The 25,682-nt window shown below is 45.7% G+C and overlaps 1 protein-coding gene across 2 annotated transcripts in view; it reads right to left on the bottom strand.

Annotated features, from left to right (window-relative positions):
- Positions 1 to 25,682, bottom strand: part of HAX1 (HCLS1 associated protein X-1) — a 396,934-nt gene that overhangs the window by 96,587 nt on the left and 274,665 nt on the right. For both annotated transcript variants that reach the window (XM_069651848.1, XM_069651855.1), the window contains exons 4-6: positions 15,475 to 15,535; positions 7,910 to 8,025; positions 7,577 to 7,730 (exon numbers count right to left, since the gene is read on the bottom strand). In XM_069651848.1, coding sequence (XP_069507949.1) covers positions 7,577 to 7,730; positions 7,910 to 8,025; positions 15,475 to 15,535 — 331 coding nt within the window. The remainder of the gene's footprint in view (positions 1 to 7,576; positions 7,731 to 7,909; positions 8,026 to 15,474; positions 15,536 to 25,682) is intronic.

Raw genomic sequence — 25,682 nt, 5'->3', positions numbered from 1 at the left:
CATGACCCTGCTCGGAGCATGGGGCAGAGGCTTGGCGTTCAGCCACGCTGCCAGTCTACTGTGCCTACCCCTAGTCGTCGTCTTGGAGAACCTGAGGCATATCTCGCACTCCGCTTCCTTGTGGTCTGGATGCAGGCAGTAGAGGCATTGCAGGTGCTTGTCATCAACAAACACATTCCATAGACTGCACTTGGTGCAGGGCTTGAAGAGGGACCTCCCTCCCTCCTTCTCCTGTGTCATGGTCGGAGGGAGCAAAGTAGGCCCAACAGCCTTCTGCATTCTTTGATGATCTTCGCCCTTGAGGGGAGCTGACCTTCACAGACAACAGATCCCTGCTGTCGGCAGATTAAGAAGAGAGCTCACAGGCTCTTTCGAAACTAAAATAGATCCTTTTTCCATCAAAAACACGAAGAAACGTAGAAATAGCTTGCAGAGCAAACTCGAAGACTCACAAAACTGAAGCGTGCAGTAAAAATCTGAAGATGGCTGCCATAGGAGGGGCTTAGGGAAAGGACTGTCCTTGGATGGGGGAGGGGTGGGGGGGGAGTATGACCCAGGGGACAGTGATTGCTTTAAAGGAGAAATACAGATTATAAGTGAAACTGAAACAGTTTTTTCTTTTACCGGGGATTCCCAGCCTGACGACGGGGAATATTCATGAGCATGTGAATCCATGCCAGACCCATTGCTGGAGAAGTGACAATCCAGCAAAGGGTTTGCAGCTTGAAAAAAGAAAGGACTGCATGACTCTGGGTCCAGCAGCGCTCCTCTTCTTGGCAGAGAGCAGCAGATCTATAAAGTTCCGGTCTTGAGACAAGAGTGAACTCAAAGCATCCCAACACCAGTCTTCATGAGAGCCAAGCAACAAGCGAGATCCTCATTTCAGATAAAGCATGCAACGTAAAGGCCCAGGACTTCTTAGCGCCCGAGTAGGACAACCTTTTGATGCAGGAGTTGGAACTAGTTAGGCTCTCCAGTGAAAGGGAAGGAGGCACTGTGCAAGGTCTCCCCAGTCAAAGAAAGTTTATTTTCGCCTTGTGTACAGAGCTTGGGCAATGGTTGTAGTAGAATCCTTCTTTCTGCATAGCTCTAAAGCCTCCCATGCGCCAGATTTTTGCCGACTTTTGAAATGGCTCCAGATACTCTACCTTTATAGAAAAATCCTTGGCTGGGGAGACCGTCGGCTCACCCATCAGGTGGCATGGAACATTTAATCTCTAATCAGCTGTCTAATCATGGACAAAGAGCTCAGGAACAGGAATTACTTCATTCAAGGTCTAGGAAGTGTATTGGGGTGGTCTGCAGGTTCTCCCAGTCCAAACCAGACAAAGACACAAACTCAAAAGCTCTGGCCAGGACCCTCAAAGTGAATGACCATATAGGCCATTTCCTACCTCTATCCGAAAAGAAGATTGCCAAAAGGGCAGCGGAGCCACTAAGACAGATCGTAAACAATATGGCCAGTCATTTTGAGAACTGCAATGAACAAAATGCTGCCATGTGGTAAACAAAATAAAAGGGCACACAGGAGTAAAAAATGAAAGTACAACTGCCACTAGCCTACCTGGGCTTCACTGTATATGGGGGAAAACCCCAATGGTTTGAGTTTAGAAAAACAACTTATGCAGTGGTTTTAATATTGGTGGTGGTCTTTCGCTCTTGTGGGTGGAATTGTCTCGGGTCTGTTTTTTTCTTACTCCTTACAGCATGTATGACCATTTCCTTAAGAAATTGTGTTACTGTGGGTCAAAAACATTTTAAAGATGTTGTTTATGGCCAAAATAATAATAATAATGTAATTTGTATATAGCGCCTTCATTTAAAGCACTTTACAAAGGACATCTTTACATAAATTATTATTACCCAATCGAAATTGGTACTCATTTATTGGCCTCGGAAGGATGAAGGGTGAGCCAGCCTTGTCGGGATTTGAACCTGCGACCTGCAGATCAAACACAGATCACAGCAACAAGCGTTTAACCCACTGAGCCATCTTACCGGCTTGCCACACAAGGTCCAGATATTATGTCTTTTTCTACTATTGGCCACAGCACCCTTTATCGTCAGGGTTTAAGATGGCTAGGAACTTGTATTTTAGATACAATTAATCAGCAGTCTGCCTTTCAGCCTCTAACTCGGGCGAATCTGGGAATCGTAATCTTCAATTCCCAAAGTGCAATGATTCTCGTCCAAGTCTCTTTCTTAGAGGACTCGAGTACTCCGTACATCAATTCCCACTAGGTATTCGTTCACCACTACATCTTGTACCAGGGGAATCTCTACTTCTATTCTCCACAGTTATTTCTGGCATTCAATGTACAATAAAAGAGTTATTTTGGCCTTGGACAACTCATGTGAATTAAAACCACAGATAACACTAAATTATTGTCTATTCACATATACATATATTTACCTTTGTGTGCTATGCTAAGAGCATCAACCGTTGACTTTTAAGCACATATAGAAATACTTTTCAACAAACAGTAAGTGTAGTGAAACAACTGACTAAAGAAATAGAACCAGGTAAGTAATCATGACTTTGTTAACTTCTCTCTCTTCTCAACCTATTAGCACCCGGGGCAGGGAACGCAACCAATCAGGTTGCTTGAATCACAGACTGATGACAAACAACCGATGTAAGCAAGCCGTTTACCAAGCAACCTGATGGCTGCTTCCCCCGCCCCTCTTCCATTCACTTCACTTCCAATTTCCCATCCCTCCAACCCCCAGCCCCACTTAACTCGTTACTTCAGCAGTGGCAATGCCTGCCGCCGCTACTCAATATCTGTGCTGTTCGGCATTGAAACGGAAGAGGGGCTCTGTATGGAGCCCCGCCTTCCTGATCCATGGTGGCCATCTTGAGTTAGTATTTTGTTTCAATGAACGACACATTACGAGGCGTCCTGTTAATTGAAACAAAATGCATTGCTCTTAGCACCCCGGGTGTCCGGATTGCATACCCTGGGTGCTAATAGCAATAATACTTGATCCGGCCCGGTAATAGTACCAGGGTCCACGAGTAAGGCCCTCGCTGTGCTCATGCCCGTATTACCTCACATGTGCGGGTCCACCTACCTGGGCGGAAAAGAAAAAGTGTTGACCTTTCACAAGTCCAACGGCAGTCCCAGGGAGCCCCGGCAGCGTCCCAATCAGTTCCCAAAGGGAAATTCTGTAATGCTGCATAGCCAGAGCTCCATGGTCGGGGGTGATGTCCCTGGCCTTGGGTGGCTGTCCCTCATGTGGGTTGACTGTCCACAAGTCCAGCAACGGTTTCAGGGAGCCTCGGCAGGCACCCTGTCATTTCCCAGAGGGAGAATGTGTAATGCAATCCAGCCAGAGTTCAAGGATGGTCGGGAGTGATGTCTAGGCCTTAGGCACCCGTCTCCCATGTAGGTGGACCATCCCCAAGCCCAGCCTGGAGCTCTGGCTGGGCTGCGTTACAGCTTTTCCCTCTGGGGTTCCCCGCAACTGCGGCAGGACTTTGGGACGGTCGACCTACATGGGAGACACGTGCCCAAGGCCAGAGACATCACCCCGATCATCCTGGAGCGCTAGCTGGGCTGCGTTAAACACAATTTCCCTCTAGGAAGAGATGGGGACCCTGTCAGGGACTCCTGGGACTGCCGCAGGGCTTGGGGATGATAGACCTACATGGGAAATAAATGCTCAAGGCTGGGGACATCCCCATGATAGTCGTGTTGATCTGGCTGGCTTGCGCAACAGCTTCTCCCTCCGGGAAAGATCGAGACCCTGTCGGGGCTCCCTGGGACTGCTGCTGTGCTTCGGGATGCTCGACCCACATGGGAGACTGCCGCCCAAGGCCGGGGACATCACCCCCAACCATCCTGGAGATCTGGCTGGTCTGTGTTACAGCTTCTCCCCACCAGGTAGCCCCGGCAGTGTGCCAATACCTCCCCGGAGCGAAAAGCTCCAGGGATCCTCGGCAGGGTCATATTCTTTCCCAGAGGGAGAAGCTGTAACGCAACCCATCCAGAGCTCCATGGTGGTAGGGGGTCATGTCCCTAGCCTTGGGCGGCAAACTCCCATGTGGGTTGAACGACCCCAAGCCCAGCGGCGGTTCCAGTTAAGTCCAGCACATTCCTCGTCCTTTCCCGGAGGGAGAAGCTGTAAGGCAGGCCAACCAGGATGTCCCTGGCCTTGGGCACTCGTCTCCCATGTGGGTAGACTATCCAAGCACAGGGGCAGTCCAAGGGAGCCCTGTCAGGATCCCCATCCATTCCCAGAGGGAAAGTCAGCAACGCAGCCCAGCCAGAGCTCCATGATAGTCGGGGTGATGCCCCAGGCCTTGGGCACCCGTGTCCCATGTGGGTCACTCGTCTGCCTGCGTTACAGCTTCTCCCTCCGGGAAAGGACAGGGACCCTGCCTGGGCTCCCTGGGACTGCTGTGCTTGGGGACGGTAGACCCACATGGGAAACGAATGCCCAAGGCTGGGGACATTACCCCTAACCATTCACCCTCCTTTCTACTACAAACATCACTGGTGGTTTAGGGTACCCCCCCATACCCTTCCCTAGGGGCAGATGAGCACATTAGTGTGCCCATCGGCTCCCAGGGTGGGCAAAACATACTACCCCATGCTTTTGGTGCCGAGCGGGGGAAAAGGCCGCTTACATAGTAAGCGCCCCCCTCACCTCCCCACTTCAAAAACAAATCCCTGGTGGTCTAGTGGCATTGCTGGGCCCGAGCAATGCTTCACGGAAGGTTTCGCTGGAAAGGGGAGAGTCTCCCCTTTCCAATGACACCTCCCTCGATTTCAACGGCACAATAATGCCAGAGATCGATGGAGAGGAAGGTGGAAACCTACCTTCTCTTTCATCGCCGCAGCTGAAAATGCCGCAGCATTACGCATGCTGACGTGAAACTGAAGGAAATCCAACCCCAGGCCGTGAGGAGGAACCTCCTTCTCATATAGCCCGGGGGTTGGATTTTAGTTTTGTGCGATCACTGTTTTGCAGCGATCGCTCAAAGTGGAGTGCCAAAAAGGAGGAGCCATCGCGTCCTTGGCACTGCAAATGTAGTGCTAAGGAAGAGATAGCTTGTCCTTGGCACTCAAATGGTTAAATACCTCTCTCAACATAAACACCTTAAAAGACACAGGGGAGGATTCCAGGTCAGAACACCACCATTCAGGGATAGGCAAGGGAGAGATGGGGCCAGGTCCTTACAATCATACAGACCTATGGAGATGGGGGAAAGGGGGCAAGAGAGGTATTTTTACACACCCATTGTACTCCGATTCACTTAAGGAACACCTTAGAAGTTCCTGAAATCACTGGGCCTTCTGGATTCATAACTTGGTTCCGTTGGAGGAGGCCATGGGGTTGTAGGTGCAGAGTTCTCTACAGGCTTCTGGTTCGGAGGCGTGGCTACTTCGCAGTTGTGTGCTCCGATGGACCAGATTCCGGACAGCTATGGAGACAGCAGGAGCACCACTCCGGCGACGACTTCAGGGGACTCCCAGGACGCAATACAGGCTGCAATGGTCACCTGACAAAATGAAGGAAGACTACCCTCATGGCAAGAAGAAACTGGTCCTGCAAGGCCCCTCTTCATGGTGGAGAGCTGCAACTTCAGGGAAATGCTTCTTGTTCTGGAAGCTGAGGATATGTGGAGTCCTAAGGCTTACCACGGGACGACCCTCGTTGCAGAACAATAGACAATGATAGCGTCTGGCTAGCCCAGAGGATGGTACTGGGCCTGTTCCAAGCACTTCCAGCAGAGGTTTTGACTGGTTGTTCCCACCGGTCACAACAAAGGTCTTCTTGAGATCTGCAGAGAGACTGGGCTTTGCAGGCCAAGTGAAGCAAGGGCTGCTAATATTATTATTATTTATTTGCACCTTTCAAATTTGGCAGGGGCTGTTCAATCAGGACAGCCGCTGGCCAGTTCATCTGCCTAGCAACAGACACACCTGGCAAAGATGTGGACTGGATCAAGACCATATGTGAAATTCCTGCCACTCCAGGGCAGGAAACGAGTTAAAAGACAAGTTGGACAAAGGACAGGCGAAAATGTCAGGGCACAGCCATTCGAGTATGTTACACCATTTGGCATTAAGTACTAAAATGCAAAAGTGTAGGATACTATAAAAAACAGTTACTCAGACACAAAGCGTCCCCACTGCACTTCACTGAAGATAAAGTGTGCAGGAAAAATAAACAAAGAACTTTACTATGCAGAACAGTGTTCCCTTGCACTGGTAGCCATAGGGACTGATCAGTGTCCCCAAAACAGATTAGCATGGCAAGTGGAGCAAAAAGATCACTTACCCACACATGTCAGTAAAAGTTCAAAAGAATAGCAACACAAGAGTCCCTGATGTCTTATGGGAGAAAGCAGCAAAAAGTAAAATCTTTCCCAACATTCAGCATTCTGCAACACGTCCAGTCTCTGGCTCCTGCACACCTCTCGCAGGACTGCGTTCTTCGGCAGTCATGAGACTCCATCTCGCTCTGGGCTTTCCTCCCGTTCATTCCATCCACAGAGCGTTTGCATCGATTATGTGACAAGAGGCAGTGAAAAAAACACTGCTTTTCTCAGATTGTTTTTGGCTGGAAGGGCACTTCACCACAACCTTTAATATAGGGGACCCTTCCAAACAAGTACAACACTAAGGTGGTTCAAAATGCCATACTGCATCTCAGTTGGGGCCTTGGGAAAAGGGACTACAACAAAAGACAGTAACTACTCGTTCCATATCATAGACAAACGTACATTTCAAATGGGCTGTCTGGGATTTAAAGGGTCTCCATATGAATGCTCACTTCCATTTGTCAAAAAAAAAATCCTTTCACCTAAACGTTACCAATCTGCTGGCCTCATGCGTTCAAGACTCCACAATTCAAGCATACATCTGAAGTCAAAGGGCAGGAATTAGTTCAGGGGTGCCCTAAAAATGTGATTGATCAGTCAATAGCAGTTTCTGTTCATTGTGGTTTTCTGCACAGATATTCAAAGCTGGACTTGCACATTGAATACACCCGAGCTAACCACCCCTAACACAAGACCAGCCTGTTAACAAAATATGAACTACTTCCAACCAGTTCTTTAAGCTTGTAGGGTTTCTTGCAATAAGCAACATGAATCTAAATGGAACATCTAAAGATTCCATGCCTTTACGCCATGTCCTTCATCACAGCGGTCTTTTCGGCACAGCTTGTCCCTTGCAGCGCTCAACTTGTTTGGCACGCTACGTCTTGCAACACTTTGAAGGGGGATCACCCACAGGTTTCAATCCCCCACACCCCACCAGGGAGTCTCCACCCCCCCCTCAACCCTCATCTCCAGTTCCTTCCCGCTCTTGGAGGGTCAACCCTTCACTCCCCTGGTCCTGCCCACACACCCCACTTCACAACCTGCCCTCTCCTTCACCCCTCCCTCCATCCATCAACCTCACCACCTTCCCGTCACTGCACACGCCCTCTTGCCCCCTTCCTCTCTGCACACTTACAGCAGCCACAGCAACCGCAGCGTAGTGAACTGCAATTTGCTCATGGGAAGGCCCAGCCAAAAAAACAATGTTTGTAAGACAGTGTCATGCCACCAAAAACTTACTGTCATCCATGTTCACCACCTTTTCGGACACTTGCTTTTTTCCTTCATCATTTGTGATTGTGGTTCTTTCAAAAACCTGGTCTCCTTTCCTGCGACTCACAGTGGTCTCGATCTTTCCTTGGCTGTCTTTAACAGTACGATGTTCCTCAATTGTCTAAGGAAACACAAAATATTAAATCCAATGAACATTTCAGAAAGAACCCAAACACTCTAAAAACTGGATGAGTAAAATCCCCAGATTTTGGAGTAGACTGGATGTCCAAGCCACCAACACAAAGTTGGCAATCTTGTCCAGTCAACAGTGCAAGGATAGTCTTGTAAAAAAGTACACACCCCGTCCGGTCCCATGACCTTGGTGACAGAGACGCTCTTGAAGAAGGAACGCATTTCTGGATCTGATGGTTTTAGGACGTGGTCAATACCCTCAGATGACACTTCCAAATCTAGATCTGGAGGATAGAAGAATGTGTGTCATGAACTTGGGATATTGGTGTTCGGTATCATTATCATTTGCTCGTCACTAATTATAGAACGATCCACAAAATGGCTACTCCCATATTGCTACTGAGAGTTTGACAAATCACCTCCACAACTCAACCGCTCATTATTGCAATGCCTCAGTTTGCTACAGAGCACTATATATCAGAACCTCTGTCAGAGAGCACCACACATTCCCTATCAGGGAATTCAATGAATCCCCCCATGTTTTGTAGCACAAACTCACCTTCCACCTTAGCTCTACAGTTTGTCACTACCCACAGCGTGATTTTCAACTCGCCCGCTAACTTCCTGCAACATGCTCAATGTATCCATCTGCTCTCTCGAGAAAGCTCTACCACTAATATATATGCTCTTTACAAGGAACTCTACAACCATTTTACTTGTAGGAGTCAGCTTTACAACCCAACCAATAGTTAAAAAATCCTACAACCAAGCCTCTTCCTACAATGTTCTCTACTGATACACGCTCTTGTACAGTGCTACAAATCACTAATACATCGGGCTGTAAAACGTACTCTCCCCTACAGAGTTCAGTAATTCACCTCCTCGCCACAGAGAATTCTGTAACTCCCCTCCGTGGCAGTCACTTTTGAGGGAGTAAGGGGAGACAGGATAACTCTGGGGGCTATGGCGGATGAGTATTTTTAGTCCTTGGCCAATAGAAACCTAAATAAAGATGTGTAACACATGATCTAATAAGGGAGACCCATGAATGGGTGGCCTCACAGGGTGCCAACAAATACCATGACGCCAAATTGTGGGTGGAGAGACCCAACCAATCAAGATCATTATTGAGACTCTTGAATCATGTACCTCCATATAAGGGAAGGCACAAGTGTGGGAGTTAGGACAGCATTCCAAAAAGTGTTGTAGCAGACGGTAGTAGGAGGCTATAATAGCTAAATAGCTAAATAGCCTATACATTGAGTGAAGAGACAACAAGACAACAGGAGGAGGGCTAAGGTAAATATCGCAGACCATAAGAAGGGCTATAGCCAGGGAGCTGCAGGAGCAAGGAACTGCTGAGAGGCAGTTTATTAGACTGCTGGGGGTCTGAAGGGGCGGGGCGTATAGCCCATATCTTGGTGAGAGATCTTAGCCCATCATTGCTGGAGAATAGGCAAGGTTGAAACATTGATAGCTTGAGGCAGGAGCCAGGCAGATCTAGAGAAGCTGAAGAAGAGCCTGTAGAAGGATAAAGAGCCCTTTGGCTGGTGGGCAGACAATAACTGTAGCCCTAAAAGTACCCAGGTAGGGGAACTGAGAGAAAATCCTGCCCTTGGGTTGGAAGTCTAAGGTCTTTTGCTAAGGTTGTAAAGTGTTATGCAGGTAACCATAGGGCAAAGGGGTAGGAGACCAAAGTAGTTCTCATGTAGGAAAGTGTTGGGAGCGCCACAACAGACTTCAGGAGAGCAATGCATTGATTGAAGAAAGGTTCAAAAGCATGTGCTCGGGCAATCCAAACAACACAGAGACCGAAGGCTCCAAAGAACGCTTTCAAGGTGCGACACTCCTCAGTTCTTGTTAATTAGGAAGAAGTATATTGGACCAATGACATTAGGTTTGCTTACAATAGTATTAACAAACAATGGGGCAGTTTTCTATAAATTGACAGGGTATTGCCTTTAGAAAGATATTGTTAACACAACAATTTAGGCAAAACGCAACTGTATGAGAGCTACTAGCAGCAACCTGAATACCCAAGGATAGATCCAGGTCATAAAAAAAAACAATAGCTAAACCCCGGTTTTTGTTAGTTTGGCTTGTATAATTATGGGGTGGACTCAATCTATTCCAAGGAGAATAGAACAAGGTTGTGGTTGAAGACAGAAGGATAGAGCGAAAAAGAGGGTACTACCCCTACCTAAAGTGCGCTCTTGGCTAGGTTGCGGTGTTTCAACGCCTATCTATAAGTGACAGAGTAAGAATGAAATTGCCACTTCTATGGTAAGTAAAACATTCAACCTTGAGAGTCTCAGCCCACTCTCTTCTTAATCAGAAGAGACTAGTAATAAAACCAGGGAGAGGAAAGGAGAGTCAGCCCAGGAAAATGAAGAGAGTCAATTTTTCTCTGCAAACTAGACCGTGTGGCATCAAATGGGATTGACAATTTTAATAGCCCATTGATTGTCACATCGCTCCTAGGGTGCTCAATTATATAAAAATGACACAACTTCGGGAAAAAGGGGATAAATTCCCAATCCCGTGAACATACACATAGACAATACAATCACCACTGTCCATGTGGAGTAAACTTTTTGCTCATGGAGAGTGGGACAATATAAAAAATGTTTGCTCAAAACTAAAATGGGGGCCAATTCAAGCCCTTTTAGATGATGCAAACACCGTCGACCGGTTTCAGTGGCTTAGAAATAGTAACACCACATTCTTCAGGACAGTCTAAGCTCCTCAAAGATAGGTGCATTCACTTATGCAACAACTAATTCAGTGAGGACAATGATTAAAAACAATGGATGGCATGGTACATTACCACCTTGCAGTCAGTGTCATAGGACTGGAGCAGTCTGGGAAAGAACCTGTGGAATCAACAAAATGAACCACAGTTACTCGGAAGCTGCTAAATTCCTCTTACTGGATTTTGGATGGCACAACACTGGTTTGCCTACCACAACAAGCACAACACCATGGCTATCTGATAACACCACCTTAATTACCCACAACATAGTAAATAGTTCTAACAGTGGTGCTATATGCTCCTAGACAACTCATGTGATCATAGTAACAACAGAGAAATTTCTCAACTCAACTCACCCTTGATGTTCGTTCCCTTTTGTTCTATAAACTGGTATGTTACAGGGTAATATCCAGATTATACTGTCCAATCCACGTATGATACATCTGTGAATGATTACAACATATTCCAATCAGATTGAATTACAGGGACTTCCAGTGTGGGTGACCCCAGTTTCTTTCTCATGGGAAAGTATTTTGGGCAAGTCAAATTAGATTATCCCTGTAAATAAGAGTTTTTCTCTGTACTTACATAGAAATCGCATCACACGAACGCCTTGTCGATCACACGTGCAGCGCTCTATATCGGCACATCTATCCCCTATGGCTCGATTCTCTGTTTTAAGTAGGGGAATGGAAGCGGCAGCCTCTCCTTCATGTATCACGTGGCACGTATCTGCGTGTCACGTGTTCATATCTCTGACCTCGTATAGGTCCATTCGGTTGGATATATCACGTGACATACGTACGTGATACATACACAACTCCACCTTCTTGGTGGCCGGCCCGTTGACATGGAAACACCAATAACACACACGATGTTACCTTCTGTGGGTTTAAGAAACGTATCTGCGTGTCACGTGTTCATATCTCTGACCTCGTATAGGTCCATTCGGTTGGATATATCACGTGACATACGTACGTGATACGTACACAACTCCACCTTCTTGGTGGCCGGCCCGTTGACATGGAAACACCGGTAACACACACAATGTTACCTTCTGTGGGTTTAAGAAAAACCCCCCAGTGTGGTGTCTAGAGGGTGTCTATCAATGTCAGTAGCTGATCTCAGGTGTCCCCATAGATGGCTTAGGGCATCATTGCCAGGGAATGCCAGGGTATATTTTCATTGAGACCCAATTTGTCGGTTTTTAGACGAAAAACCCATTTTTGTTCCCGTTTAAGTAGAAGGAGACTCATGTCCCCTCCTCTTCTGGGACATTTCACCTTTTCTAAAATGGTCCACTCAAAGTCAGATGCCTGATGTTTAAGCCTCTGAAAGTGGTCCACCATGGGGGCATTCTCCCGGTGAGTTCTAAGACATGATAGGTGTTCCTGGATGCGTTTTTTAATTGGCCTTGTGGTCATGCCAATGTATTTTTTATCACAGGGGCACCGTATCATGTAGATCACGTTTGATGTATTGCAATTAGTAAGGGCCAGTTGTCTCCATGGTGTCTTGAGACCAAGGTCAAGTGTTTTAGTGCGTTTTGTGAGGCTGCATACATTGCACTGACCACATGGGGTGTGTCCCTGTGGAGATACATTGTTCCACAGAGTGGTTTGCCCTGTCGTCTCCTGGGCTGGTGTGTATGAATGTATAAGCATGTCCCTCAAATTTTGTCGTTTTTTCATAGCAAATCGGGGTAATGGTAAGTTGACCTGCCCGACATTAAGTATGGGCCATAACTTAATGATTTCCCTTTTTATCAAATTGATTTTGTTAGAGTAGCTAAAGACTGCTGTGATCGTGTTGTCTCCCACCGGTCGTGTTTTTTGTTGTAAGGTTAGGTCCCGTGGGATATTTTTGGCTCGTTTTCTTGCCATTCTCACAGTTTTTTTCGGATAACCACGTTCTAAAAGGCGATCTGTAAGTTCCTGTGCCTGTAGGTTGTACTCCTGGGTGGTAGAACAGTTACGCCTATAGCGTAAAAACTGCCCAAAGGGTAAGTTTTCACGAAGGCATTTCGGATGGAAACTGGTGTAATCCAGAAGTGAGTTGCGATCTGTGGGTTTTCGGAAAATTGTAGTAACCAAGGCACCCCTACTTGGTTTAATTTCTACATCAAGAAAGTGTATGATCTCTTTTGAGATACAGTGTGTAAACTTCAGATACCTATCTCTAGAGTTTAGCCAAGACAAAAATTCTTGAAATTGATCTAAAGTACCTGTAAATATAGCCAGAACATCATCAATATATCGTGACCAAAGGGTGACATGTGTCCGAACGGGATTGGAAGGCTGATATATATGCGTCTCCTCAAATTCGGCTACATACAAGTTTGCCAGTGATGGCGCGAATGTGGCGCCCATAGCCGTCCCTGAGCATTGTTCATAAAAACTCTCTTTGTAGAGGAAGAAATTTTTAGTAAGTGCTAATTCTGCCAAATTCATTATTAGGTCAATAGGTACCCCGGGAGGAATTACTAAATCCCTTAATACTTTTTCCACTATCTCCAGTGTCGCTGTTTGTGGGATATTCGTATATAGTGCTTCTATATCAAGTGTGACTAAGTATTGGGTAGTAGGGTCAAAACTCTGACCTTGAAGTGTGTTCAATATGCTCATGGTATCTTTTGTATACGAGCGCATTTTTGGAATAAGTGGCCTCAGAAAGAAATCCACAAATTGTGAGAGAGGCTCTAAGATGGAATCAATACCTGCAACAATAGGTCTCCCCGGTGGAGGGGTTAAGCCCTTATGTACTTTCGGTAGGGCATAGAATGCCGGAATTTTTGGGAATTTTGGCATAAGAAATGCTGCTTCTTTGTTGCTAATATGACCTTCACATGCAGCTTCCTCCACAATGTTGGAAATAGCTGTGCGGAGGTTCTCAGTGGGGTCACAGGTAAGGATTTTATAATGTTCTCCATTGTTTAAGAGCGCTAGAACCATGGCATCATAATCAGCTAGGTCCATAACGACTATAGCCCCACCCTTATCTGCTTGTTTGATTATGATTGTTTTATTGGTACTGAGATCTCGTAAGGCCTTTCGTTCTTGAAGAGTGATGTTCTGGAAGGAACTCTTTTCCTGTTTTTCAATTTCGTCCATTTTTTTCATTATGGCCTTCTCAAAAGTTAGGGATTCTGCAGAGGCAATTGGTGGATAGAAAGTGGATCTGGGATGTAGCCCTGTAGTATCAGTTTCTCTCCCATCTATTGTTGCCTGATCTGTCATGCCAAAATGTTGTCTCAATCTAATGTTACGCATCAGTCTAGCAAATTCAATTCGCGTTTGAAAGTCATCATGTGGTACCGTAGGGACAAAACTAAGTCCCTTTTGCAGGACTTGTTGTTCCATATTGGTAAGGGCATGGGTGGAGAGATTGATTACTAAGAATTCTCGGGCTGAGGGAGACCTCTCCCTCTGCTCCTCGTCATTATTTGGGTGTCTGGATCTTGTCCTCTGCCTCTGCCTCCTCTCTGGCCTTTGTATAAAAAAGCCCTCCTGTTTGTATTCTGTCCTCTTTGATTTTGATTGTCCAGGAACTGAACCCTTCTATCATTAGATTGATCACGATTACGGGAGGAGCTCCTTTGATGGATACCACCTCTCGAGGTGCCCGGTCTGCTATCTTCATCCGAGCTACCACTTGAGAAGGTCCACTGTGCAGGTGTGTTGCGTTTCTTATTTCTGTTATTCTGTCTGGGGTACCAGTTTTTCTTATTCTGAAATGGTTGTTTTTGTCCCAAGGTCGGCTGTGGGTCATCGTAATAACTATCCACTACGTACGGATAGGTCTTTTCATGCGAAAAGGTCGAGATGTCTTTCTTTAATTTCAGAATTTTTTTATTCAAATTGAATTCTTTAAAATCTTTAATCAACCCATCTAGTTCTTCCAATTTCCTCTTGAAGTTCTCAAGGACCTCTGAGGATTTTAGCAGATCAATTTTTAATTCGATCTCTGCCATAAGTTTAATTGAGACTGTTTTGGCTGTGTTGATTATTAGAACAAGCCAGTCTCGTGTGCATTTATTGGCTATAAAGCTCCAGTCCCGACGGAATTGGATCTGATCTAAGAAAATTCTGGGTTCAATTCGAATGACTAAACCGTCTGGAGCTGCCTGTGCACGTAAGTATTCAGTCATAATAAGGCCGTGAAGTTCCGTTCTGATAAGCTTTTTTTGCAGGCCTTCGAGTTCATTCCAGGAGTCGCCATTGGTGTCCACTTGGGGTACCGACGTATTTCCTATCAAAGAGGGAGCCGTTAGAATTGATTCCACTAGATCTTCTGCGAATGTGAGGAAATTGGATTCCGTCATCATATTTATACTGACGTCTGCCATTTTCAGATGTTTTGGGATATGTGTACGTCAAGAACGATTTAAGCTACAGGGGGAGATTGTAGCGTTGTCCAGGGAATGGGGAGGGGATGTAGGCCAATACAATACAATAGTGCCATGCAACAGATTTATTTGCTTCTCTAACCGGATATTCTATTTTTCTAGAAGTTCCCCTTTTTAGGTTTGATTTGGCATAACCCTCGAATCTGTAGCCGTTTCTCTCACCAGATGCCAATTCCCACTTTAACAGGGGTCACACATCTTCCTATAGAGCATACTAAAACTCAGTCTGGAAAATTCAAGAATGTGTGTCTCTCCCACCAATAAAGCTCCAGAACATGCATTCCACCATTTACCTCCATGCCCCTCTACAGATTAAAATATGTGGAAAATAGTAATGGTAAAACTCTACATCTCTTTGCCTTGGCTCCCATGCAGCTTACTCCGTCGTTCCTGCATGTCCGCAGAGGTTTCAAACCTGTGCCCACTTCCTTTAGAAAAACGTTTTCCACTTTGCCGTTTCCTTCTCTACCTCACTCAGATCCACCTTCCAAAGAAACAAACATCAAAACTACAAACCCACTCTGCAAATATCTCATCTTCATCATACCACTACCAAAATAGCAAACCAATCCTGACCTTTGTCCTCTTTGGCAATGTCCTTTCTTATATGAGGAGGAACCTTCCACACGTCTCCAATCTGAGGATAAAAGAAGAACGATTAATAATTAGTTAATGCTGCAGCTATGGGATCTTCCTTGGTGCTCTGCTTTTATGCTCCCATTAACCACTTAAATGCCTTTAGGAGATAACTATATGTGGCTACAGGTTCTGGTGGGGGAGTTGAGAATAGTTGTGCCCATCTGCTCCCCAAATGCCAACCGCATCAAGGGGAAATTTTGAAATTGCCCCTCCCCCTTATTGGGTTAAGCCCCATCCGAAGAGCAACCCATACTCCAAAAGCCATTTTCTCAACCCACACAGCACAGACGGGGCAATTGCAAAAAACTGCCCAATCACCCATACTGCACACTTCCAGGGCCTCCTGGAGTACTCCCATTTTGTCTCCTAAATGTGACATCTATGAGCTGGCTCACTGCATACTCATTTTTCACCACTCCTATCAAGGCACCCAGTTTTCACATTTACCAGACCTAGTTTGATGTATGAATTTGGCTCAACCGCAACATTTTTGGATGGTTTACATTTGACTGTAAAACGTCCACTCACTGGGAGTGTCCACTGTAGAGGTGGCTTAGGTAGGTTTTAGAACAATGGGCCTCATTATGAGTTTGGTGGTATCTCGACAGTAAATCTGCTGTGATACCACCAAACGGATTTACTGTTACCACTGCTTGGTCTGGCAGAATTACCACCGGATTAAAGTAGTGGTATGGCGATGTTAGTCCCCATTCATGGAGCCCATAAGACTTCCTGGGGATTTCGGCAGAATTACTGCTGGCGGTAATTCTGCTGAAATGGCGGTACAGTAGTGAAATTACGAATTACCTCCAGCATTTTGCTGGAGGTTTTTCCTCTGCCTTGCCCTCAACCCCATAGTTCGGTGATGCGGTAATGCAGTGGAAACTAAGTTATCACTGCTTTACCACAGTTTTTGGCCACACCGCCAAACTCAAGAGACCCAATGTCAGGTACAATTTCAATTTTTCCAGTGCAGTTGGTATTTGTATAGGGTGAATGCACGCATTCTAGGGCATCTGTAAAAGAGAGCCCACTGTGCTGTAGTGCAAGTACGAGCCGAGGCAGAAAGAGGGTGCATGAGAGTGAGACTTTGGGTCCACAGCTCTGCAAAGCTGGTCTGTAGCATTGGCCAATACACTCTACAAATTGGTATGTGGCAACCATTATTGGGTTGCAATAGTTCTATTCATGAGAATGTGTGCAGTATGAATATGTTTGTGCCTGCTTGAAACAGCAGCAACAAGGCAAATCTTTTTCATGTGTTCCCAAGTTTGTGCAGCAATTTGACTATTTGTGCAGATTTAGTTAACATCATTTGGTCCAAGGATTAGAAGACAGCCAAGCGGTAAAGAGGAACCTGTACGTTATGTCTTTTTTGGTCCCACTACAGACTTTGTACGTAGCCGAGCCATTAATGAAGATGCGTGTGAAGTGACTAGCAAATATGAAAATTGTGGATCGATCCGAGCCCTGAAGGGAGACGTCAGATCATGAACTTTTAATTAGGACAGGCACTGTCTTTACGTTACTGGGGTCCCTGGCTGAAGATCCCAGCTGGGTCCAGGGTTCAGGTATTTATGGCTGAAAGGTTTAAGGGTTCAATGCGCACACAATGGGCCAGCAGACGCAGAGGAGGACAGGACGTGGTCCCTCATTTTTATTCTATTCCAAACTCTAGTCCCTTTTTGGGATAGAAATGGAAAAAAAGACTGATGCGTTGCGAGAGCAGGCCCCTCTAGCACTAGAAAAATAATATGCTCTTCTAGTTCCAGCACAGGCAACCCCTTATGCTAGAATGCGTATCATGAGCGGGTTGCTGGTGTTAGAAATACATCCCCCTTCCCCCCTTTTCCAGTGCCCACGTATTCTAGAAACAGAAGGTATATTTTTTATTTCTAACTCTGCCTTTTGTTTCTATTTCAAGCAAGGGTGTCCACCACTGAGAGCAGTAGTAAGTTTACATAAATGTGGGAAACAGGGCTCCTTTGTTGTCCCAAGGAGGATCTGGTAGGATCTGAGATGTTCCGAATATACTGATGTTTTGGCTCATGACAATTAGCTTTTTCATGCAATTCTGTCTCAAGTTTAATTTTCCAATAATAAATTAAGAACTACAAGGACCATAATTGAATAGAGAAATGGCATGGGTGCTTGAAAAGGTTGATTATCTAACCTGACATGGGACAGCCTGAAATTATGCAGAGAGCGTATTAAATTCCAACATGGTTTTTAGTATATCTAAGCAGCCCTGTGTAGACGCCACACAGCCCAGGCTTTCATTAAATAGCAGGTTCCATTCTGAGACTTGTAGTTTTGCTTTTCCAATAAGGTTGGACTAAGGATTATCCAAATGCAAACTGTTTTGCTGTCTAAAAAGTTAGAACCGGTCACTTGCAGACTACTTTATTATCACTAAGGCAGCAGACCTGGAAGGGCGATCCACATACAGCATGGGGCAACTGGAGATTTCTGTAAACTGCTCAGTATGTAATTATGAGCATAAAAACACTATTGTTTTATTGTTTGAAACAGGCATTCATTCAAGTTGTAGCACATTTTGTCAATAAGGTGTGTAGTTCCATAAAGTCAAATGTGTTTTCTTTTATTTCAAAACAGGCAGAAAGCTATGTGGAGTTTTGCAATTATTTACTTTACCTTACAAGTTAATTAACTGTAGGGTCCCGAGGAGTGCCGCTCCATGAAAGCACGCAACCGGTGGCTCTAGAGTATCGGGAGGTGGGCAGTGCAGCCAGAGTGGGGAAGAAAGGAAGAAACCCCAGAGTGGGGAGCAAGAAGGAGACAGACCCTGGGGTGAGGAGAGAGTGAAGAAGCCCCAGATTTGAGAGGAAGGTAGAGACAAACCCCGGACTGAGGAGAGGAGAGACACAAACCCCAGAGTGGGGTAAGAGGAGCGACCCCAGAGAGGGGAGGGAGAAAGACACACCCCGAAGCTGGGAGAGAACAGAGAAAGCCCGGAGTTGGACAAGAGAAAGACAAGCCCAGAGAGTGGGTGCAGAGAAACAGACCCACAACAAAGTGGGGCGAGAACAGAGAAGCACCAGAGGGAGAGAAAGCAGGGGTGAGAAGGATGAACACCCCAGAGTGTGGAAAGGTGGAAAGAACCCGAGATTGTGGGGTTAAGCAGAGCCCAAAAGTGGGGGGAGACACAGAACGAATATCAGAGTGGGGGAGTGAGAGGAACCCCAGAGTTGTCAAGAGGCTGAACAAAAATGCAATACAAAAGTCCCCCCAAAGGGAAAAAGACCAAAAACCCTAGATTCGTAGGCTTGGTTGGAGTCCCAGGATGGCACCCCAGGTCGGCACAAAACTGTTTGCCTGGAACTGTATACCATATGCCCGCGCCAATGTGAAGAGACATAGGGTTGGGGGTCAGAAGCCAGTAGCCAACCTTTTCCAGGGGCAGTTATGAAAAACTATGTTTTGTGGTTTTCTTTTTAGAGATAGTTGATTAGAAAAGGAGATTAGAAAAGGATTTCGGACCAAGGACTTTATGTTTAGACCTCCTGAAATCACGCCAAGCTCCCTTTTGACTTTTTACAGTAGGACTGCAGCATATAAAGATAGGGAAAGAATAGTCCTTTTGGTTCTGAAATAAACAAATGTAAAAACTGTACCTTTGTGTCGAGTCCTGCTTCTAACTTTGTGACAATACTTAGTCCGGGGCTTACTGAAGGCGAAGAATTCTGAACTGGGAAACGTTACTGTGGGACAAACATAACGCAGAAGGAATCGAAAGAACAAACTATGTACCCAAAAGACTGGCTGTGCACTAAGAAAGGACGAAGGCATTGGTGCCAGACAGCAGAATCATTTTTGTGAGAACACTCGCTCCTCAAAAAACAACCTGGGAAGCCATCAGGAGTAGTAGCAGGCTCTTTGTCAATACAGGACCAAGAGGGGTTTTGGAACCACCCCCAAGTTTGGGTTTTGGTTGGTGGTTCCTCTAGAAAACGGAGGCCAGGCACACCTAGCATGAGTAAGACAAAAAAACGTGTGTGCTCCATTTCCCTTTGCATACTCTAAAGGGGATCATGAATGGATGCATTGTCCCGAATGGGCAAGGAAACCTTTGTATTTAAGTTTAGTGCAAGAGCTGTGAGGCAGCTGAGATTTGCCTTTCACAAGCACTCTTCTACATAACAAAGCCATTCACACCTTAAGAGGAACTCTGGATGCCTCCCACATAGCATTCACTTGGCACACCCTCGACTTGCCTTCTGTCAGAGAAAACCAAATGATAAAGAAGTGAAGAAAATAAAGCAAATTCAATTGCAGCTGGACAATAACCATTATAAAATAAAAGTTAACTATGCCCCATGATGTGTCAGTCCCAAGCCCATAGGTTTCTCTTTTAGCAGACTCTGTATAAAACCCTTTATTCTGCTGGTGTCGCCACTGCTTTTACTTTCCGTGGACCTTTGTGAGCATGTGCTGTCTAAGAGACTAAAAAGGGCTACTTAGCAGAAAAAGGTGCCAAAGTCATCGGCGCCCATGTGATTACTGCAACTGGTCAGAACTGATAAGCACAATAAGGCTGTTCAAACAAGCAGAAGTTGTCATGGGGTGGAGATCCAACACTCCTCAGCAGTGATCGGCAGACCGGAAGTTACAGGACGCCATGACCAGAAATGAACACTAAAGTAGTATTATTTGGGGGTGAATGAGTTCATTGTTTTGGCGAGGTTAAGGGCACCAAGGCCAAATAATCCCTTCTCGAATGTTCTTAAGTTTCGATTCAGTCAGGTGACTAGTGATCTAAAAAGGTAAGGGGTCTGTAGGGTGCGTCAGGTTAGGGCAGTCAGTTTCCATTACGTGTAGGTTGTTTTCTTTGGCTTTCAAGACACCGAATAAAGAGGTCTCGGTTATTCAGCACCATAAATTAATGTGCAAGCCTGGTTTCCCAGACACTGGCAGAGCTTAACCTCTCCTTCTCGAAGTTGTTAATTCTATCAATTACCCACTCCCGTTTATTAAACTAGCCCATAGATTTAAATAAAGGGATATTGGGTCAACTGTCAACCTCCTTTGAACCATCCTGTGGGGTGCAGCAACAATGTAGCCCTCTGCCCGAAACGTGTCCAAACTTTCTAACCTGACCCTCACACTACAAATCAAACTATATGGTGAAAAGAGGAATGTCTTTAATCTGGTGATTGCAAAAGTAGTTCAAAGGAAAAATAGAACAACTCCAACAAAAAAGTTCTCCAAGGTAAAAGAACCTTGGTTCCAGAGGGCGATTCCCTTTCCCTGGATTATTCAACACTGGTGTCAGCGATTCTTGTTAAAACAGTTCTTTGTGTCATGGCGCACTTCAATCCAGTTAGTTACACAGATTCTTAAACCTGCAATTCCTTCTTTCAAAAGTTCCTTCCTTTGTTCAAAAAACAGAGTCCTTTCTTTGGACTTCCTGTAGATTTGCAACTGCCTGGTATACTCACCTGCCAGGGCTTCTCATGCGCTTGTAGCTGCCTGGTTTACTCGTCTGCCAGGACTTCTTACATTCATGAGTAACAGTTCCTCTTTTAATTCCACAATTGCATATATCTTCTTTTGTTTTGTATATCTGGTAGTTTCAATATTTGCCCTGGGTTCCCCCTAAATCTGCACTCCATTACACTCATATATGGCTGGGGTCGTATTTGCAATATGTTGGTTTGCAAACAATCTACTTATTGGTTGACTATCTGGCTCTGTGCGGCGTCTTCAGTCCTGTTCGCGCTTATGTGGCAATGCTTTGCCTCCTGCTTTCCATTTGGGATTGCTTGCACGTAGCTCCAGATCCTCTGGCGGCTTCCCGTCAGCACGCCTGCTTTCCTTCAGGTCCCGCTAGGTGAAGTGTTGCTTTCTACGTTTGATGAGTGCCCAGGAATCTTCTCTCAGTTCCTGGCATGTCTGCGGCACGTCTTGCTCGCAACAGACTCCTTGGCTCCACCACACTGGTCAGTGCTTCCATGGACCACACACCTTGCAGAGAGGTACGACGACTTCTCCCAAACAGCACCCTTGTTCAAGTTCAACTAGCATGATCATTGAACTTGAGGTTCCTTCTGCTCTGCATCGCTCCCTTCTTCCTCCTCGTCCTAGTACTTGGGTGCTTGTGGGAAATTAAGTCCACAGAAGTTAACTGATGCAGATTACTTGGAAAACAATTACTTTCAATGGTTCCATATGATATGCCAGTTCTATATGAAGGGGAATTAAAACTAGAAAATGTTTTGGAGCTCATACTTTTTAGACCAGGGATCAAAGTTTGGCCTAAAGAGTTTTGGGATAATGTTTCTCTATTATCCCTAAAGGGGAGTAGAGATGCATGGCAGTAGACCATTAGTATATTGGGTATTAAGGGCAAATGGGGAATACCAGGTCTCGTCCAATGAAGCCATGACATCTCCCTGCAGGCTGTCTCCTCCCATGTGATCCTCCCTCATATAGCCTCCCCCAAGTTCAGGACCAGGTAGCGGCTGCCATCGTCTGACCACATGGGAGGAGGTTGCCTCCATTGGATTCCTCATCATCCACAGTGCAATAGTCCCCCTGGGGGTGGTGCAACGAGGGAGGATCACATGGGGAGGGAAGTCCCCTATGGGGTTGGGGACGACTATTCTTAGGGAACGTAGTATTCTTCCACCTTAATACATCCAACCCCTTCTCAAATACTAAATCTCCCTCCTCCCACCATCTAGGTAGAGCAAATGTACTTTGTTGCGAGGTCAGTCACTTTAATCTACTCGACAAACCTAGACTAAAAGAGAATACTAGTATCTTGCATCTGAGTTGAAAGGGAGTACTGTGAAGAAGATTATCTCTCAGAGTGGGATCGTTTGAGCATATGATGTGGGAGTAATGCAGGTTAAGGGAATTCTGGAAAGAAGTTACATTGACTATGAACAAAGTACTAATGCTTGATGTGGATTATTACTTTACGAGCATTGTCTTGGGGAGGATGATTTAATATCTGATCTATCATTCCCACAACTATGTTGTTTCTTCAGGGCATCGTTATCTTTAAAGAGAATTATACGGAGGGAATGGAAGACTGAGTAGGTACCCTCAGCCTCTGGTTGGGTAAGGGATTTACAGCAAATATCTGCAATGGAGAGGGTAATTATGCACAGGAAAAATGAGGGCAACCTGTATGAACAAATCTGGGAGAGGTTCATGGAGTTGTAAAATCCATCCATTCAGTGAATGCTATATTCAGAGTCAAGTAGTTTGACGATATTGAAGGAGGTATGTTAGTAATATTATAATTGTTTGTTAACTATTACTGTGAAGGACGATGTGGTGGAACTTTGTATGTATTCTATAAAATGTGTCAAGATTTTTATATGTCATGTGAATATATTTGAATAAATACTTTAATACAACAAAAACAAAGAGGCTCTCTTTCGCACCTTTTTATTCTGTTTCTGTCCCGCTGTATTGTGGTGTCTCCCAGAGCTCGGCCTTGTCCCCCACTTTGTTCAATGTGTACATCCAGCCGTTAGTTGAGCTCATCCACTCCCACAGCCTCCGATGTTACTTCTATCCTGAGGACACCAAGCTTATTCTGCGGCTTGATCTTTCTCATCCTGATTCGCCATCTCAGCTACGGGGGTGCTCGGAGCACATGGGGTTTTGGATGTGCCACAACTGGCTCAAGTTGAACAGGGACAAGACTGAGGTCTGGGTGGTTGGCCCTTCCTCTGCCTCTTCTCCTTAGACCCCCCTCTTTTTGTCCCTCTTCTCTAGGTCCCTGTCCCAGTCTCTGTTGTGATAAATTTGGGAGTTAAGATCTCTTCCTCGGAGGCCCAGGTGGCATAGGTTTGTCAGTCTGGGCCTATAAAATGAGAGTTCTACACAGGGGTACTGGGTTTCCCTCCTTTTGCAGTTGCATGCCCCAGCGGTTGCTGTACTAGTACTGTGAGAAACCAGAAGGTGTCTCACCCACTAGTCCCCGGGGATCTGTCATCCAGGTGGCCAGGAAAAGGCCATTGCTTTTTGGATCCAGTTCCAGGGGGTGGACCAGTGTGGGAGGATCACCAGGGTGAGAGGTCTTCGGGGAGTGGGAGTGGGACACCGGATGGTGAGACGCGGTATCCCCTTCCCTGTAACACCTTTACCCCATCCTACCAGGTAGGATATTTAGGAACTCAACAGGCCCCCTTTTACATCACAAGCACTTTCTCACAGACAGCTTGCTATAACACCTGAGCCGTATACCTGACGTGTCCCAATACAATGGTTAGGCAAGGTCAGGCAATTACTGATCATCACACACACTTGACTTCCATTACACTTCCCCACACGGATAAAAGGCAGAGCACGAGAGCACACTTCGAGCAAGGCAAAGCACACGAGGAAACAGCAGTTCCAAGATGGCAGTTTAACAAGAGGAGAAAGACGGAGAAACAGAAGGTGATCGCAAGGAGGGAAGTTCCCTTGACCTTTTTCGACAAGGAACCGTTACTTTCAGGAAGCATTGAGAATAGAAAGTGTAAGTCCAGGAAACCAGGCTGAGGAATCCTGCATTGTGTGTCAGAGGTACCCGGGGCCCTCCTGCGTAGATAATCAAGGCAGGGAGAATTGCCAGCTGCCGTGGTACTGTCCTTGGATCTAACAACAAAGCAGCATCAGTGAAATCAACACAGTCGGTGAGTTGGGGAGACCGATACAAGACCGGTCTGTGTTGAAGCCAAGGTTGCAAGCGGCAACATTGTATGGTGAGCGCTGGAACGAACATTGTATGAAATGCTTGCGATAACCAAAGCAAGTAAAGTTGAACTGCAGGTGAGTGATTCAACTTTGAAACCAAAAAGTATCCAGCTGAGAGTTGATAAAAATGAAAGAGTGGCAAAGGATTGTGAATCAAAATTGTCCTGCGATGGGTCAAGCTAAATCCTGCACACAATTAAATGCTTTAGGTTAAAGCAAGTTTGTGTTAATGTAGATAAATTGGTCGAGCCGATGGAGGGGAATCCAGGGTGAACAGTGAATCACCCGAGAAAATTGGATACATGAAAATCCAGAGAACATTGTATTAAAGTGGAACAGAGCCCGGCGGAGGGGGATCCGAGTTGAATAGCAAATCACCTAAGAAAATTGTGTATATGTGAAACCCTAAGCAGAAAGGAACTTTGTTTGTCGTATTGTATCAGGTGCATCAGGCCCTCTGGAAAAGAGACTTTGAATGGCAAAGAGACTTTAGCACAGAAGGCCATGATGTTGAAGTTTTGAACTGCACCCTCGTGCTAGAGATGCCAGAAACTGTGCTAAGCTTGAGTGTGCCACCTTGTCATGTGCTGAAAACGTGGGGAAGAGAAGGCAACGGTTTGAATATCCTGACATATCATTTCTTGAACAGTTTTCTTTTGCATAACATTGTTTCCCACACTATTTGGATTTAGACGTAAGGATTGGCAATAGTTTATTAGTATAGGCCCTTTTATTTTGACGAGACACCACTAGGGCTGCGTTATTATTATTTGATGGTCGTAGCTTGCTCCCATCTTTAGATTTAGGATTAGATAGGCATTTTTCAAACATAATTGAAGTTCAATAAACACCCTTGAACTGTGGTCACTTGTGTCTGTATTACTGTCAATACCATGCCTTCTTCACATTCCCGAGTGTACTTAACTACTGCAATTCCTTACATCTAGCACAGCCACTGTATTTAATCCATTGCCTTCAAGTGCTGCAAAACGTGGCAGCCAGACTGGTGGTTCACACTCCTTATCGTGCATCTATTTCCCTGCCCCTATGTCTGCTGCACTGGCTTCCTGTGGCTCAGAGGGTGCAGTTTAAATCTATGTGTAGTGTCCACCGGGCCTTTTATGGCCTGAATATCAGCAGTGCAAGTGTCGCCTCTATGTTCCTAATCGTCCTCTCCGTTCCCTTGAGTCTTGCACTGTCTCCGTCCCTCGGGTGCGGCTCTGTCGGGTCGGGGGACGTGCATTCTCCATTACTGCGGCAAGATCTTGGAATTCCCTCCCCTTTCACCTTCGTGATACGGCTGAACATTCATCTTTTCTGTCATTGAAGAAGTTTCTTTTTGTTTAAATTATGCCAACCAGGACTGGCTTCCTGACTGTTTCCTGCTTAGCACCAAGATGCCCTTGGGTGGATGTGCTTTTTATAAGTTG

This window comes from Ambystoma mexicanum, chromosome 1p (genome assembly GCF_040938575.1).
Source record: "Ambystoma mexicanum isolate Mex_15411 chromosome 1p, UKY_AmexF1_1, whole genome shotgun sequence".
Taxonomy (NCBI): Eukaryota; Metazoa; Chordata; class Amphibia; order Caudata; family Ambystomatidae; genus Ambystoma; species Ambystoma mexicanum.
Note: the sequence above shows the minus strand (reverse complement) of the source record. Positions and strands in the feature narration are given on the sequence as shown.